This window comes from Tiliqua scincoides, chromosome 5, assembly GCF_035046505.1.
Source record: "Tiliqua scincoides isolate rTilSci1 chromosome 5, rTilSci1.hap2, whole genome shotgun sequence".
In the NCBI taxonomy this organism is placed as follows: Eukaryota; Metazoa; Chordata; class Lepidosauria; order Squamata; family Scincidae; genus Tiliqua; species Tiliqua scincoides.
The window spans coordinates 47150895-47168677 of NC_089825.1; the positions used below are offsets into that span (position 1 = coordinate 47150895).

At 43.2% G+C, this 17783-nt stretch overlaps 1 protein-coding gene across 1 annotated transcript in view; it reads right to left on the reverse strand.

The window, feature by feature from the left end:
• OSBPL10 (oxysterol binding protein like 10) overlaps positions 1 to 17783 on the reverse strand; it is a 101681-nt gene that overhangs the window by 10670 nt on the left and 73228 nt on the right. The window contains exons 7-8 of the mRNA XM_066628845.1: positions 15124 to 15270; positions 3026 to 3509 (exon numbers count right to left, since the gene is read on the reverse strand). Of these exons, the coding sequence (XP_066484942.1) occupies positions 3026 to 3509; positions 15124 to 15270 (631 nt within the window). The remainder of the gene's footprint in view (positions 1 to 3025; positions 3510 to 15123; positions 15271 to 17783) is intronic.

Consider the following 17783-nt stretch of genomic DNA (forward strand, 5'->3'; position numbering starts at 1 on the left):
GCCCATTCCAGGATATCAATAAATGCTCCCAATTTCCCCACCAAGATCAACCCTCAAGCAAATCAGTCTTACGCAGTGGTTCCCAAACTTTTTCAAGTGGCAGCTCCCTTGACCTCCTGGGCTATGGGTTGCAGCTTCCCATTAAGGCCACAGTTCTTGTATAGGGTGGCAGGTTTTTGCAACGATTCCACATCTCCCGGGGGGGGGGGGGGACACACCGGTCACAGTTTGGGAACCACTAGTGAGTCTAATGGTTACTATTTATGTAGGACAAAGCAATTTCTCACCAGGGCATCTGCTACATGAATAGCACTAAACTAACCGATTTGCTAAATGTCCTCACCTCACCCCAGCACTGTCTGTTCTAGTGGCTGTCTGCTGGTATTCATTTGCATCTTTTTAATTGTCCCTTTTGGGACAGGGAGCCATTTAGTTATTTGATTTTTCTCTGTAAACCGCTTTGTGAACTTTTAGTTGAAAAGCAGTATATAAATACTGTTAATAATAATAATAATAATAATAATAATAATAATAATAATAATAATAATAATAATAATAATAAATGTGATGTTTTCTTTCTTTGGAGACCATACCTAGAGCAATGCACTTCCTGCATAATGTTGAAATGCACAAGTGCTCTGCTAGGTCTATATACAATTAAGGGTTGACTACAAAGCCATCTAAAATAGTCAGTATTATATTCCCTTAAGAACTAGGGGGAAAAACAGCATGGTGCAGTGAAAAGTCCCAAGCAGCTTCATACAAAAGAGCGTTCTTGTGCATCTCCCACATCGTGCATCTTTTGCCACATGTAAGGCAAAAGGCTAGGACTGTTCACATGATTACAGCAAACAAAATCTACATTGATTTGTGGAACAAAAATAACTGCAAAAGTGGCATCCAAGATGACAAGCATAAGCCTCATGATGCAATTCCACCCTCACATGAGCATCAGTGATCAGCAACTTCAGAAAGTACTTGAATCATACTTGCATGGCATCTAAAATACAAAGTACACCATGCCTGCTTCAAGAGATCCCAAGACAGATCGAAACAGTGACGGAATCCGCTTTCACGGACAAGAGTTGCAATCATTCCCTATATTAGAAAATGAGTCATGCCAGCATGCTGGGTAGTTCTCTGGAGGAATGCATTAGCACCTCAAAACATCCGGGGCAAAAAAACTGCATGTGTACTTCCAAGCTACCAAGCAAACAATGGCAGTAGAGTTAAGTACACAGCTAAGCCCTCAGCTGCAATTGCTGGATCTCTGCTGAAGGAAAGCAGGTAGCCTACCATTTGCTTCTCTTCTCATTTGGCAGTGCACACCCCAACATTTCTCTCCTGCCACCAAAGCCATTAGGAAGGCCACTCTACTTCAATCCTTTTCGTGGCCAGGGCATTTCCCCCTCCTGGTGAAATAGTCCTGGGTAGAAGGGAAGTATCCTCAGAGCACGGTAAGCATCCCGTGTTGCATATGTCCTCTAAACTCCTTGTCCAATAGTCAACTCTTGGTCCCAGCCAGTTCCTTCCAAGCATAAGCAGTAACATGTAGTTGGGCCCAAAGACTTATTTCATTGCTCTCACTGACTAGAAGAAAGGAACAGCTGAAACCTTCTACCCACAGAGCTGCATGTTGCCCCCAAGGAAAACTTACTGGTTTAGGGGGGCTTATCAGGCCGAGTGTGGAAAATTTATGCTCTAAACATGTTCTCTCTCTTTCATTTTGTATTTGTATCTAATAAAAAAAATTGCACACACTTCTTTTGAAACATTAAGAGTTGCATATTCATACTTCGGACACAAGGTTTGAAGCAAACACAAACTCAATCCCCCACCCCTTTGTACTGTCATAACAATCGTTTGGATAGCACATGTTTTATTTATCCCACACAGGGCTGAAGCAAACAAACAAAGACAACAGGAAATGCCTAGCGTGCACACACAACAACAGCACAACAACACAAATGAAGCTGGGAAGAACCCACAGCACGGTGACAGAGCAAACAGGGTCCCAAGGTCAGTCCCTGGTATTTCTAGTTGAAGATCTTGGTGACAGGGCAGGCTAAGATTTTGGAGTGTATAAAAATGGGAGAGGTGCACCATCAATGACTGGGCAGCAGAACATACAGAGGGACAGATACATCTGTAGAAAAAAAATTTAAAAATCACACTTGTCACACACCACTCCAACAGAAAGGGGTCACCCAGAGGTGCATGTTTTTCAAAAGGCCACAAAATCCACATCTTCTGGAAGCTGTTCCCCTTTCAGCAACATTTCCATGAACTAGTTTATAAACTCAGAGAACTCCTTCTGGTCCCACATTCAGCACAGTCTCTTAGCCTGCATAAGGAGGCAAGAAACCTTATCTATGACAAGTAAGGAGGAGCTTCAGAATACCTCTCACTCTCCATCCCTTCCAAGTCAACAGACTGGACAAATTTGAGACAAGAGTTTGGCATTTGGGGTGCATGTTTGTGCTCAAAGTTTGCAAAAGTTAACTGTGTGCCTCCCTGCTATGGTTATAGCTCTTTATTAAACAAAGGCTTTAATCTTTTAAACAAAAGAAATTTCACTGCTGTACTGTGATTTTTCCTGGTTTGACCTATTCTACCAAGGAAATATTTGTTTCAAGTACACCCATCAGGACACACACAAAAAATGACTCAACACATACAGCCACCCAGATTTAGACACACAACTTTTATCCACTAAGCATGGAGAGCAAACAAACTCAATACCACCAGAGAATGCAGATCACTGCCTAGGCAACCAGAGGAATTTTGCCCTTTCCTTAGCACATGTTTAATTGCTGGACTAATTTTTCCGAATGCCTTACTGAGACAGCATTTCTACTACTTGTACCACTTGTTTTCATGTCAAGAAGCTGCCCTGTTACTGTTATTTTCACTACATTTTGGGGGGAGATGGTGATTTTAAAAAAACCCAAAAAAAACCCCCAGATGTCTGTTTGGTAAGAAAGCATGTTATAAAGGGATAATTTTTTATTGCAGAGTATCTTACCTTCACCTACCATAGAAACACCTATAGACATTCCCATGAACTTGCTTTTGGTCCACACGTGAACATTCGCACACACCTTCTTCTCCTTGCACTCGCAGTAAAAACCAGATACCGGTGGGTGGTGGGACACTTGTTCGGCCACAAATCTCAGCTTGTAGCAGTCAGACGAATTCTGCCCAACCCCCTTCCCTTGGGTCTTGGGAGAAGCAGAGGCACTGTGAGTTCTGAACCCTTTCACTCTGTCCTTAGGCACATCCCAAGAGCAATGAAAAGTCTCCCCAATAACTGGATTATAGGGCTTCTTGGCAACAGCTCCTTTTCGGCCTTCGTGAAAGGCTGTCAGGTAATACTCCACAAACCAAATTATTCTCTCTTCAGGAGTGGCTCCAGCAGTAATGGACAAAAATAGGTCTGGATGGGCTAAGAAGTTTGCGTACATCTCAAGTAGGGACCTCTTCTCCAGAATAAAGGTTGGGAGTACTACCTGTATGGAAAGTAGAAGAGAGGCAAATAATCGTGTTTATTACTACACACCAGGAATAGTAAACCATTAAGATGGCTGCCATACTGACTGTCCCAAAAATCAACCTTCTCTCAAAATTTCTCTCAGAATCTAAAGGGTTAATTAGGAGCTAAGCCAAAACTTACCACTTCCCTCAGTTGTACAAGCCACTCTCTATTTCACCAGTCTGTCTTCAAGGGCCCTGACAGCAACAAGGTCACGCTATTCAAACTGCATGGGCAGTTCTATTGTTTCCCTTTGCTTAGCTAATAAGCGGCCCAATTGTTCACTGACAGCATCCATTGTTTACAGAAAAGTAGCACATCAACTTGGTTCAAGTTAATTGAGTTCAACTTGAAAGCCACCAAATCTGGCAGTAGGCAGGCTGGATGCAAGGAAATTGCATCCAGAAGCCCAGCAGCTCTACCAAAGTTTAATCAAGAAGTGGCAAAAAATGTTGGGGAATGGTTTTCATCATCAGAAAAGTTAACGAAATGTATTCCATCAGATACAAGAGCACACTATTCCACATTAATGGCAACCAACATCCCTTTCTGATGTAATGCTTCATGTATGCCAAAGGAATGGGGCCACAGATGAATGGAAGAGCACCTGGTTTGCATGTAGAAGGTCCCATGATTCAATCTCTGGTAAAGGTTGAGCAAGACCCCTCTCTCAAAGAGAGCCATCATCAAGCATTGCCGACAATACTGAGCTAGAGGTGCCAATGTTCTGACTTGGCATATGGCATCTTCCTAGATACATATGGCATGTGCTCCACAACCATGAAACTGTTACTACTAGGTGGCACTGACTACCGAAACACCTAGTCATCTGTGTCATTTAGTGACAGAGTACAATATATCTCTGATTCTCAAATCACTACCTGGAGAAGAAGGACCTTCAGGAAGACATAAATTGACCATCCCTTATTTATGGAGAAGTCAACCAACTGTCTGGGGGCCAACTTATTGTCTAATACAATTGCATCAGGGAAGAGATCCTGGTAAATAAACTAGCTATGCCCTCTTCTAACTCCCGCTTCTAACTACCCCATCAAAATTATGGAACCAGCAAGAGGCTAGTCAAGATTCTGCTCCCACTTAAGTTCCCTCCTTACCACCTGTATGCTGGGGTTATCAACCAAGATTTGGAGCATATGAAGCTGTCTATCAAGTCAAAGCCTTGCTGTATCCAGTATTATTCACACCAGCAGGCACCAAACCCCGGCCTGCAAGACGGATCCAGTACCCGTTTACGATCCTCTCGCTGGGTGAATGAAGCTTACTGTCCCACCAAGGAGTTGCATATATTCCTCCCAGATCTCTCTCATACGTCAAACCAGACAACCACTTCTGCATTCCATCGCCCAAGCCGGCTTTGTGCCCAAGTTTCCAGGCAGACGTGTTTGCCCAGTGCATCATTTGGAAGAGATCAGGAAGGAAAATATGTGGCTCCCCTGCAGAACGATAACCTCCATTCACGCCAGGGAAGGAATTTTTGGCACTCAACAGTCTCCAGGAGACTGCAGATTTACACTGACTGGCAACAGCTCCCAAGGGTTTCAAACAGGAATCTTTAGCCCAGCTCTACCTGTAAACACCAGGAATTGCACCTGGGACCTTCCGCATGCAAGCTACTGAGCTATATGGTCCCGTCCCCCTGACATATAATTGTGGTTACTCAGCCACTTTCCTGTTGTAAGAAAAGACAGACTATGTTAGAATGGGTTCTCCATTCAGATGCAGTTTAAAGAGTAAAATCACTGAAGAAGAAAAAAATCTGTCTGCACATCTACAGCATCAGTGGACTTTTGGAACTTGCTAGGACAACTGCTAAATGTGGTTTCACACAATGATTTAGGATTAGCAGTAACTGGGTGAGGAATGGAACCCTAGCAGACGCTCTGGAATAAAGCCCAGTATTGCCCTCATTGATCCGCCCACTCAATGGCATATGCACCATTGATTAAGCCGTCTGCCAGTGCCTATTAATGGCTGGAATGGCATACAAGTCATAAGACTAACGGCAGCTCAAACCATATTTTACACTGAAATGGCAAGAGCATGAGGAAGCATGAAACATTATTCCACACCAATTTGTATGAACTGGCAGATGGCTTCAAGGCAACCATGATGCTAATTCAGTTCAGAACCTGGTTGTCTAAGCAGTGACGTTCTATTTGGGAAGACAGCCAGCGTAACAACACTCTGTGAGAAGATTCAGCAACGTGACTCTCGACACCTGCACAATACTGCACGATAATATTGATTTGCAGAGAAAACATAGCGTATGTGCTCAGAGGCTACAATCAACAGATCACTGAGAAATCAGCATTTACAACAGGGGGGGAAATGTGACTTCTGGTAAAGCCCCAGAGGTCACACAACAAGCAAGTCCTTCAGGAGAGTTCTCCAGTCAAGACTGAACCCACATTGGAATCTGAAGTTTAACAAGGAAAAGGCCCAGAGACAGCTGGTGCCAGCATTTGGGTTACATAAAGCAATGTTTATACAGGTTGAGATTAATTATTCGCAGCACTCACATGGATAACAAAAAAACGCACTATAGCAAATCAATTTAAAAAACAAAGTTTCTTTGCTCCAGTGATTGAAAAATAGCCTTGCTGACCTTTTGACTCTAAGATAAAAGTCATTAAGAAGACAATCTATCAGCACTTCACTCAGCCCCTCCCTTCACCAATGCAAAATGATCACCTTTCTTTCAGGTGCTGGGGAAAGGGAGGGGTCCATAGGTGAGAGAAGGATTGATGGATTGTCAGCCAGCTGCCCCCTCTTTCTCTCATTAACAAGGGTATTTATTGTTAAAGGACTATTCAGTTTTTAAAACTGATTTTAAAGGGATGCATTTTTCCCCTTCTCCAGGGTTCAGCACATTGCTTCTCATTTACAAGGGCCATTCCTGTTGAGTCAAATCCATGTATAAAAAAATCCATGTATAAATAGGCTGGACCTGTATATAAAAAGAAAATTATAAACCTGGCACCTCTTCTGCGCTAACCCAAAGGTGCATACCACAAAACTGTAGCAAGGTATAGAAAGGCTATGCTTTTACGCGAAAAGTTCAGAGCTATCAAAAAACACAAGTGACTTTATTTTTCAACTTAAATATGATTTTGTATAGAAAGCTGAAATAAGGGGGAAATGACATGCGCACAAACACACACGCTATTAGATGCACCTGAATGTGTTAGGGTATATCTGGGAGGGGACGTTCAGAAGAGGAAGCAGCATCACCCTCAAATTCTGGAACACCAGAATGAACTCCTTTCACCTTGCAAGAGTGGCTGGCAGACAAAAAGCTGAGAACTCCCTCCCGTCTCAGCTAGCGATCAGAGGGAGAGAAAGCAAACACCAGGCACATTTCCATCATGCCCAGCCCAGCTCAAGCCAAGAATCCTCTTCTTCCAACATCAACTGTATTCCAGTTTTAATTGTTATTTGTATTGAATTTCAAATGCCACATGCCACTCTGGGTGAAAAGCAGGCTAAAAATGATTTCTAAAACTAAATGGAAGGCTCACCTTTGCCAAAATTTGACAGACAAAATAAAAATAGGAATGTGTGTTGCAGTAAGCAAAAGAGGAACAAGCAATCAAGATACTCTGTGTTATTACAGGTACTCACTATACACCAACCTTGTGACTGTTACCTTCTCTCAGGTTCTTAACTTATCCCCAGCTCTCCAATAGCTAATGAGAAAGCACCAAGAGAGGTATCACGTTTTTCTCTCTTTGGATAAGTGGCAACTCTTGAGAAATTCAAAAAACAAAAATTCACATAGAAAATCTGAACAGCTTTCATAACCATTTTTGTTTTGAGCTGGTAGCTGTTTCTCCTACTTCTGAATGGGAGGAGGGTAAGCTAGAAAGAGAGTGTCTGCCTACAAACACCACCGTCCTGGATAGGTCAAATGTGGCCACAGTAACACGTGCCTTCATCATACCGTGTTTGGATTACTGCAATGCACTCCGCGGGGCCTGCCTTTGAAGAACATTTGCACACTGCAGCTGGTCCAAAATCAAAGCAGCTAGAGACTGCGGGCTGGAGTGCGTGAACAGCACCACCAGACTCCCATATGAAAAACAGCCACGCTGGCTTTCAGGCTGTTTCCAGACTTAATTCAAGATGCAAGTTTTGACCTTTCAGACACTGTATGGTTTGGGACTGGGGTACCTGAAGAAATTCCTACTCTCATACGGGGCTGCCCATTCCTTACAATAAGGAATTTTTAAGGCCCTCTTTGCATCCCACCAAGTCTGAGATGAGTTTGGTTGGGATACAAGTGGAGGCTGCCTTGGGGGGGCCACACCTCAATAATGGGACACTTTACTTCATTAAACTGGTCTCCATCGTTCATCACCAAGTTAAAACCTTACACTACCAGCCAAACAGCTACTTAAAATGTAGTTCCACCAATGCCATCTCTTACCGATTTTATCTGTGCTTCTTGCTCCTATATTAAAACTGTTCTGATGTGTACATTTTTGTATTTTCGTGTTGTGCGTGACCTTGAACCAAGTGAATCAAGGAAATCTTGGATCCAACTCAGTAAAAAAAAAAAGTTGACATTGATTTCCAAAAAGATGTCTTTCCTCTGAAGAAGGGAACCTTTGGAAATCAATATGTATATTTTTATTGCTTAGATAGCCACCGGAAGCTTCTTAAGATGAATTATTTGTACTGTACTTCTTTTGTATGCATTAGTGTTGCTGTTACTCCCAAAGAGTGAAACAGGCATCTTTTCATTTGCATATGTTAAATTAAGATTACTCATTAGTGAGCATTTCAGGTCAAGCATTTTTTCCCCTCACACAAATTCAGATGAGATAAGAAGGAAAGTGTAGGCCAGCCATTTTCATCCACTGTGCCATGGCACACTGGTGTGCCACGGATGGTTGGCAGGTGTGCCACAGGAGTTTGGGAGAGGATCATTTGTTAGGAGGGCCACTGGGGGGATGCAAACTCCTGTTGTCAGTGCTGTATGCCTTGTCAATTGCCAAAAAATTAATAGTGTGCCTTGACAATTTTAATACCTTGTCAGGTTGCCATGAGATGAAAAAGATTGAAAATGGTGTAGTAATAATAATAATAATATGTATTTCTATACCGCCTTTCTAGGTCCTCAGATTTCTCCTCAGACTTTACTCAAGGTGGTTTACATAGGCAGGATATTTAAATCCCCGTAGGGATTTTTACAATTGAAAGAAGGTTCTATCTTTCAAGAACCACAACATTCCAGATGTTTCTCGAGACTGTAGAAAAGTGTAGACTGGGAAAATGACTGGGTGTAGGCAGAAAGGAAAAGAAGCAACAGGACATGCAGATTTTCTTCTGGATATTTCTCTGTGCCACTGAGCCCACTGTTGTTAATTTAGTAAGCAATTTACATTTTGCATTCCGATCACTTGGTTCAAGCGGCTCACACCAAGAAAAATCTACTGATTCTTTTAATAAAATATCAAGAAGCCAGGTTTGATTATGCATTCCTCAAGACTAGAACTAAATCCAGCGGACATCCTCTCTCGTATGTGAGCTGTTGCTATCCTTAGGATAATAACCTTCTCTTTGCCCTCTTTTCCAAGGAAGACCTGGTGAGGCAAAGGGAACACAAGGACAAACAACATTTCACTTATCCTTTCAATCCTGGCGGTGATCAGATATCACATGAATCCACAAATATCTCAGCATGCCTTTCAAGGCTTTAACAGGGGAAAAAAATAAAACAAATGACAGAAAGCTACTCATCAAACTGAGTAGCAAGGTCCACAACTCTGTTCAGGCTCAGCCAAAAATCAGAACTAGTTTTTCTTCAAACTCTTAATCAGTTCTTCACAATTAAAATGCTTCCCTTCCCCCAAATCTCTTGTCATAGGCAACCCCTTCATTTTGTGCCTAGACACTGGGTTTAATCAGAACCAGAATGCAATCCACCAGGAATTTTTTCTCCACTCTAGGACTTATAAAGGTCAGTAACACCAAGGAGGTTTTCCAGCCTCGTTTTGTGCCAACCCCTCTCTCTATACCAGCTCCAGGACTTGCAGAGAAGTCTTCTCACCCTGCCTCTTAAGTTCATCTTGAGGGGACAACCTAGAGAGAGTTGATGCAGAATGCATGCTTTGGCGGGGTTTTTCTCCTTTTTGGAAGAAAATTGAGAACGAGAGAAATCAGCTGCAAGCATAATTGTTACAAAAGGCACTTGCAGGAAGGGCTGCAGAAGGAACTACAAGAAGCCCTTAATGAGACAGAGATGCAGAGAATAATAGTCAACAAAGGCATACATGAAACTGAATCAGGCTGAGGGAAGCAAGCTGAAACATACCACTGCCAGCTCCCACTCAGCAGACAGGATGGAGGACTGTGGAGGTGTGGCTGGGGCTACAGAGGCAGGAGTGGCAATCTATAGAAGATACTGTGAAAGTTCAAAGAAAGGGTAGGGGGAGAATACTATGGCTGGGAACACTGCACACCAATTTTGATCACCAGTTTGCAGCGCTCCAATTAGCGACAGGCCGCATATGCAACCCTGCTGCTGATCCCTGCAAACCCTCCCAAAGCCTCTGCTCCCCTCTGGAGGCTTTTCTGAGCCTCGAAGACGCAGCGCACGGATGCGCGCTGCCTCTGTGAGACTCAGAATGCCTGAACCGTGCAAGAGATGCAGCTTCCAATTTCCTTGGGAAACCAGAGGTTGCATCTCTTGCACAATGCGGACATTTTGAGCCTCTACAAGGCTCAGAAAAGCCTCCAGAGGTGAGGGGAGCACAGCTTCCCCTCGTCTTTAGAGGTTTCGAATAACATCAAGCCTCACTTGACAACGGGGGTGCCAGTCCACATCCCTGTCGCTAAGCGACACGTGACTGTATTAAAATATTCTTTGTTGCAGTGACAATCGCATTCATGGATTCCTGACAAAAACGGATATTGATACATCTGGTGGAAAGAATGGAGATATCAGCACTGCCTCTTTGCAAAGGGCATTCCTTATGCATTCTTCTGTGTTCCCAATTATCTCAGCTCCATGCAATGTAATGACCCTTACACCTCGAGAACCCAACATGCCAGTCCCTACAGAATCTACCTAGTTTGTTGTGCTTTTTCTTTTTTGTTATATTTAAACTGATCTGTCACACTCTGTGCCCCATGACCCGGAGGAAGTGTCTGGTGACAAGACAACACACATTTGGCATTTCACTGAAAAAAAAAAGAAGAGGGAGAAATATGAACTGTCCCCCTTTTCCACACTGACAAAGCTCATTTCTTCCTTTTATCCACACTCGATCTGGTCTGTGAACTGTGGAAATTGTAGTAGGGACCCTGTAGTAAATCTTAGCACCATCACAAAATTACAAATCCCCCAGATTTCCTTTGGAGGAAACCACAAACATGGCTGGATACGAGTCAGATCTGAATGATATTCAAGACCTCGTGCAAAGCACGCAAAGAACATTATCTTGATGATGTCCTTACAACATCACCCTGCAAGGTCTGCAGGCATTATTTTCCATCTACTACAACTGAGGAGCAAAGAGCCTGGCCACCAAGTGAGTTCCTAGAGGTAAGAGATGAATCAGAGAAGTCTTGATCCACAGATCGGTTTCTTAGCCACACCAGCTCTGTACACAAGTTTCTCATTTAATCAGTGGCCAACAGGCAATTTGGTACAGACCAGACATGTTTAGAAGTCACACAGTGCACTAAACGACAAACCCCAGAAGTAAGCCAATTTAAAATCAACATAGTTTTAGAAGGGCTGGGCTTTAACATTTGGGACATCTAGTAGTGCACTTGAGGCCCAATCCTATCCAACATTACAGCACTGATGCAGCTGTGCCAGTGGGGGGGGGGTGTTGCATTCTGCAGTGGGGAGGCATTCACAGAGGCACCCTTAAAGGTAAAGGAAGATTTGTTCCCTTACCTTGGGACTGGCATTGGCCCTGGACAGTTGTATAGGTTTGGGTCCTCAGACAACACTCACTGGAGTACTGCTACATAGATAGGGCTGATCTTGGGTTGCCCACTTTGTGACCATACGCACACATCAAAACAGAGAAGACACAAAATGAAGCCCAAAAGACCAGAACTCTGATTGTAAAGAGTATGAAATGTATCTTCAGAAGCTTCAACACAACAGAACTATTAGGCACACATCTTCCACCATCACAAAAAAAAATATTACCACATATTTCTCTTGGTCAAAAATAAATTTTATAACAAAATGTTAGCTCTGACAGCTTCATCGCAGTATCAACAGATAATTCAAGCAAAGAATCCTCAAGCGTGCAAATAATTTATTTAAGAGTATTCTATTTCAAGCTTGGCTATAGATTCCATTCGTGGGAAACACACACATTTCATCAATTTATCCGCTCTAACTGTCCTTTAAATTTCATTCACTCTATGAGGTCAGACCTTAAAACCATTTTCTTTTCATGCATTATTCAGGAAAGCACTCTCAGCATCAGTGTATTGGGTTACTACACCAATCAAAATCAATGGCTTTCTGACCTTCTATGTTCAGGAAAATGACACACACTCAAGATAACAGCGCAGCGTAATGAGAACTTTTTGCAGTGCCGCTACCTTGCATATTCAGTACAATATACACACTAAACTACTAGATTATTATGCATTCAGTATTTACACACAGGCATAAACAATGTTTTCCTAGCATTATGGTCTAGCTATTAGTATCATAGCTAGAGTGTTGTGTCATTTGGCAACATTGGATAGGTCAATTCTTTGAAAAGGTCAACAGGCATGTGGATGCGGGAGAACCCGTGGACATTATATATCTGGACTTTCAGAAGGCGTTTGACACGGTCCCTCACCAAAGGCTACTGAAAAAACTCCACAGTCAGGGAATTAGAGGACAGGTCCTCTCATGGATTGGGAACTGGTTGGAGGCCAGGAAGCAGAGAGTGGGTGTCAATGGGCAATTTTCACAATGGAGAGAGATGAAAAGCGGTGTGCCCCAAGGATCTGTCCTGGGACCGGTGCTTTTCAACCTCTTCATAAATGACCTGGAAACAGGGTTGAGCAGTGAAGTGGCTAAGTTTGCAGATGACACCAAACTTTTCCGAGTGGTGAAGACCAGAAGTGATTGTGAGGAGCTCCAGAAGGATCTCTCCAGACTGGCAGAATGGGCAGCAAAATGGCAGATGCGCTTCAATGCCAGTAAGTGTAAAGTCATGCACATTGGGGCAAAAAATCAAAACTTTAGATATAGGCTGATGGGTTCTGAGCTGTCTGTGACAGATCAGGAGAGAGATCTTGGGGTGGTGGTGGACAGGTCGATGAAAGTGTCGACCCAATGTGCGGCAGCAGTGAAGAAGGCCAATTCTATGCTTGGGATCATTAGGAAGGGTATTGAGAACAAAACGGCTAGTATTCTAATGCTGTTGTACAAATCTATGGTAAGGCCACACCTGGAGTATTGTGTCCAGTTCTGGTCGCCGCATCTCAAAAAAGACATAGTGGAAATGGAAAAGGTGCAAAAGAGAGCGACTAAGATGATTACGGGGCTGGGGCACCTTCCTTATGAGGAAAGGCTACGGCGTTTGGGCCTCTTCAGCCTAGAAAAGAGACGCCTGAGGGGGGACATGATTGAGACATACAAAATTATGCAGGGAATGGACAGAGTGGATAGGGAGATGCTCTTTACACTCTCACATAATACCAGAACCAGGGGACATCCACTAAAATTGAGTGTTGGGCGGGTTAGGACAGACAAAAGAAAATATTTCTTTACTCAGCGTGTTGTCGGTCTGTGGAACTCCTTGCCACAGGATGTGGTGCTGGCATCTAGCCTAGACGCCTTTAAAAGGGGATTGGACAAGTTTCTGGAGGAAAAATCCATTACGGGGTACAAGCCATGATGTGTATGCGCAACCTCCTGATTTTAGAAATGGGTTATTTCAGAATGCCAGATGCAGGGGAGGGCATCAGGATGAGGTCTCTTGTTATCTGGTGTGCTCCCTGGGGCATTTGGTGGGCCGCTGTGAGATACAGGAAGCTGGACTAGATGGGCATATGGCCTGATCCAGTGGGGCTGTTCTTATGTTCTTATGTAACACTCTTCAGGTAGAAAATCAGTTTCTCCTTTGAATTTACTCTAATGCAGTATTGTACAAGGATTGCTTTAGAAACTACATTTAGCCTATTCAGGTTTCCCAGGTGATTCACACTGCATTTGATCTTTCCTTCAGAGAACCTGTTTGTATGGGGTAAATTCCTGTTCTGTGCCAACTTGCGCTTCAGAAAATTGGAGGCTGAATATGGGCCCCCTGTGGTATGGCTTTGGAAATGGACTGTGGGCTCTTACTCAAGCAAGCATACACCCTACCCCACTGGTGTAAAACATAAGGCCTGCAGGCCAGATGCAGCCCCTGGAAGCTGCCCTTTCAGCAGTGCTACTTCTGCCAAGGTGTCACTTCACAGACCAACTCTCAGCTGCTGAGCTGCAAAGTGATGCTGCAGCAGAAGCAGCACTGCTGAAAGTACAGCCTGCGTGATAACGGGCTCTCCCATATCTTGAAAATATGATCAAGACTTGCACATGTTCTCTTCTGTCGTCACTTGCAGCTAATGAGCTTCTACGTAAGAACAAAGTGCTTATTTCTGGCCATCATCCGCTTAACGACATCACCTCCAGATCTCAGCAGGTGCCATTGTTCAGCCCACTATATGAAACGAGTTTGACGCCCCTGCCCTACACCCTCTCTCAGGATGGAGTGCTTTTGGCAATACATTATTTTCTTTTGTGTTCTGAGTTCCAAGTTACCCAATTTCCTAATAAGCAGCCTGCATTAAGTCAACTGCATTATCTTGCTTATGGATTTGAACATTCTGTCCCCACCTTTAAATGCTATGCTTTAAATGCTATGCTGTGCTACACAATGCTGGTAATGAGATAATCTGAGCATGTTACAGAAGAAACTCTGACACTCTCATTCACCTAAAGTGCTAAAATATTAAGGCCCATGAGAAGTTGCTGCAGCTGTTTATTCATATTCAATATAACCACAAGAATGTAACACAGGGAACAGTCCAACAGTGAAAGGTTAGGAGGCTGATTTTTAAAAAAACCTTGTTTAGCCCTGGTTTTTTCACATACATATCCTACGCATCTTTGCATTTTTATAAAATCCACTTTATATAATCCACTTTACATTTTACATTTCCCAGTGACATTTCCTCCACCTTAGTGTGGCAAGTTGCAAAGGTAACAAAATAGTACCACTAGTGATGCAGAAGCCATAGCCCTTGGTTCATTACTTGAGCCAGCCCCTGGATCCTTTCCAAGGACAGGCTGGAGACAGCAGAAAGTCAGCTCAATTACAGGTCTGTCCACTTTAAAAAAGCAGTGGGAGTGATCATAGTGAGCTGAAGCCTAAAAATCTCTCTCAAACAGTACACTGCTCCTAAAAAAGTTGACTGGATTCATTGCATACATAAATGAGGCAAAACTCGGAGGGGGGGATACATTTTCAGACCAGATTTTGTGAGGAGGTGGGCATTAAAAAAGGCAGCAAATGAGAATGAATACCAAGTAAATTTTGAAAAAAAAATTTTCATACCCTAGTTAAGTCCATTCCAAGTTTGAGTTGGGAAATGAGATGAAGAATTATACTACGCTGTTCTTCCATGACTCCCAAATCGTCCTCTTGGTTATCTTCTGTGTCTGTCATCTCATCTTCAACCAGGATCAATTCACGAGTGGAACGCTTTACACACAAAAAAGAGAGAGAGAAGATGAAAGATACATGTCACTATCTAAACATCCGAGGAATGATTATAGCATGCATTCATACAGTATTACATACCTCTAAAAACACTAAGAAAATTTCCAAATATTCACTAAGGTTACAAAAAGACAAGTATAATCAGCACTAGGTTATGAACAAGAAGGATGGGCAAACTGCTGAAAATTGATACAAGCCAATAAAACAAAAGTTCTAAAAATGAAGCTGACCATTTCCAATGAGGCCACCACACATTCCTAAAATGAGATCGCTGACTTGTTCAGTGAGAAATACAAGGTCACTTTCCAAATTTAGTCAATCACAATTAAGGAAATTAATCATAACAGTGCGATCTTATACAAGTCTACTCTGAAGTAAGCTCAGGTTAATTTAACAGAATTCACTACTGAGTAAATGTGTATAGGATTGCAGCCTAAGGGTGCAACCCTAACCAATTTTCCAGCGCTGGCATAGCTGTGCCAGTGGGGCATGTGCTGCATCCTGCAGTTGGGGGACAGTCATGGAATCCTCCTCAAGGTAAGACAATCTTTGTCCCCTGACCTCAGAGTTGCAGAGTTGCACCCCTGACCTCGGTGCTGGAAAGTCAGTTAGGACTGCACCCTAAATCTCATTGATTTTAATGGACTAACAGCACAATCCAGGCATGTTTACACAGAAGGATGTCTCACTGTTTTCAAGTAGGCTTACTCTCAAATAAATGCAGACCAAATTACAGCACTAGTTATGATGGACTAAACTTAGGATATAATCTATACAGTTGAGAACTGTTGTTGGGTTTCCACCTGTTAAATCACGGGAAATACAAATGCCAATTGCCTAAATTTTTCAGTCGGATTTGCTGTAAGAGTGAAAACAATCCAGTCACTATTTTAAGAGACAAATTGTACCGTGAACAAGGCAGAGATATTTAGGGAGTTCTGTACTATTATGTTGTTTATATTAAAGGTAATAGCAATATTGCACATCTATTCATTTTTCAGGTTTTAAAAATATTTCTATATTATTTATTTCAGTATTTTTATACCACCATTCTCATAGACTCAAGGGAGTTTACATAGGCAGGCTGTAAACCCCATTTTTTCTATAAGGTTCTTGCAGGTACAGGCATGCCCGGTATCTGTGGGGGTTCCGTTCTGGAACCCCCTGCAGTTAAGTGAAACTGTGGATACCAGAGAGCAACCCTTCCACCCTCTGGAACACTCCCTCAACCCTTATAAGGCATTAAAATGTCACTTCCAGTTTTTCGAAAAACTGTAAGTCACATTTTTTTACCTCTAATCATCATTCTGAGCCTGGCAGAGACCACGGGCAGAGGCATACAGAAGACCCTCCAGAGGCGAGGGAGGTTACATGAGTGCATGCAGGAGGCCCTGCAGACCTGACCCGCAGATAACTGAACGTGGATATGGGATCTGCGGATCCAGGGCCTCCTATATTGTTCCATAAGAAAATCTCATAGAGCTCTCTGTTGCTCAAGGTGTTTCCCTTCATAGTGGGAAACATCCTGGCAGCTGACCCTAGCAACCCCCAAGCTCCTGCAGGCAGCTGTAAACCCAAAGGTTATCCATTTTCCAGTTGACATCTCCATACTCTTCCACAGACAGGGCCGGTGTTAGGAGTTGCAGAGTCCAATGCAAAACATTTTTGCAGAGAGAGGACATTCCCCCACAGCCCCCCCCCCCACTCACCTGAATGAATAGGAGTGGTGAGACACCCAGTAGCTGCATTACCACCAACTGTTTCTGGAGAAACCAATTTCAAGCCAATTGGACCAAAGGACAGGAGGGAGGGCCGTCCAGCAGCAATGCTCCACTTGCCGCACTCTCCTTGCAATGGCTTGGCATGGAAGATTCCATGCCAGAGCATCAGCTACAGAGTGAGGTGCCAGCTGCAGGCTCCCCGCTCGCTGACGCGATGTGGGGCCCCTCCAGGCGCAGGGCCCAATTTGGCCAAACTGGTCAAATTGCTCTAAGGCCAGCCCCGTCCTCAGAAATATGCCAGCTACTTCTCAAACTGCTTAGTCTCTTTCAAGCGGCTGATCCTGCTTAGCTTTTTCAGGCAAAGCAACAGCACAACCTTCAGACCAAACATCCTGCCCACTGCTTTTCAATGAAGACATTTGGAGCAAAATAACATTTTAACATATTGAAGAAAAGCTGCTTCTATTCCAACAAAGTCACAATCTGACACAAGAAACAGCCAGCCACTGAAAGAAATGTTGTGCTAGGATGTACAGGGACAATTTCTCTTCCCCTGTTAAATATGAGGGTCACCAATTAAAAAGGTGCCTCTTGGTGGGTGCAGAAACCAAATCTTGTTTTCTCTCTCTCTAAAAAGAAAGTGAACACATAAAATCTGAGCAGTGTATTTGAAAAAAGAATTCCAAGGTTCCCAATTAGTGTCCCATGCTCAACACCTTTGCGCAAGAAACATTAAGGCATGAATTAACTAGGCTAGGTAACAGTTAGCTTCTC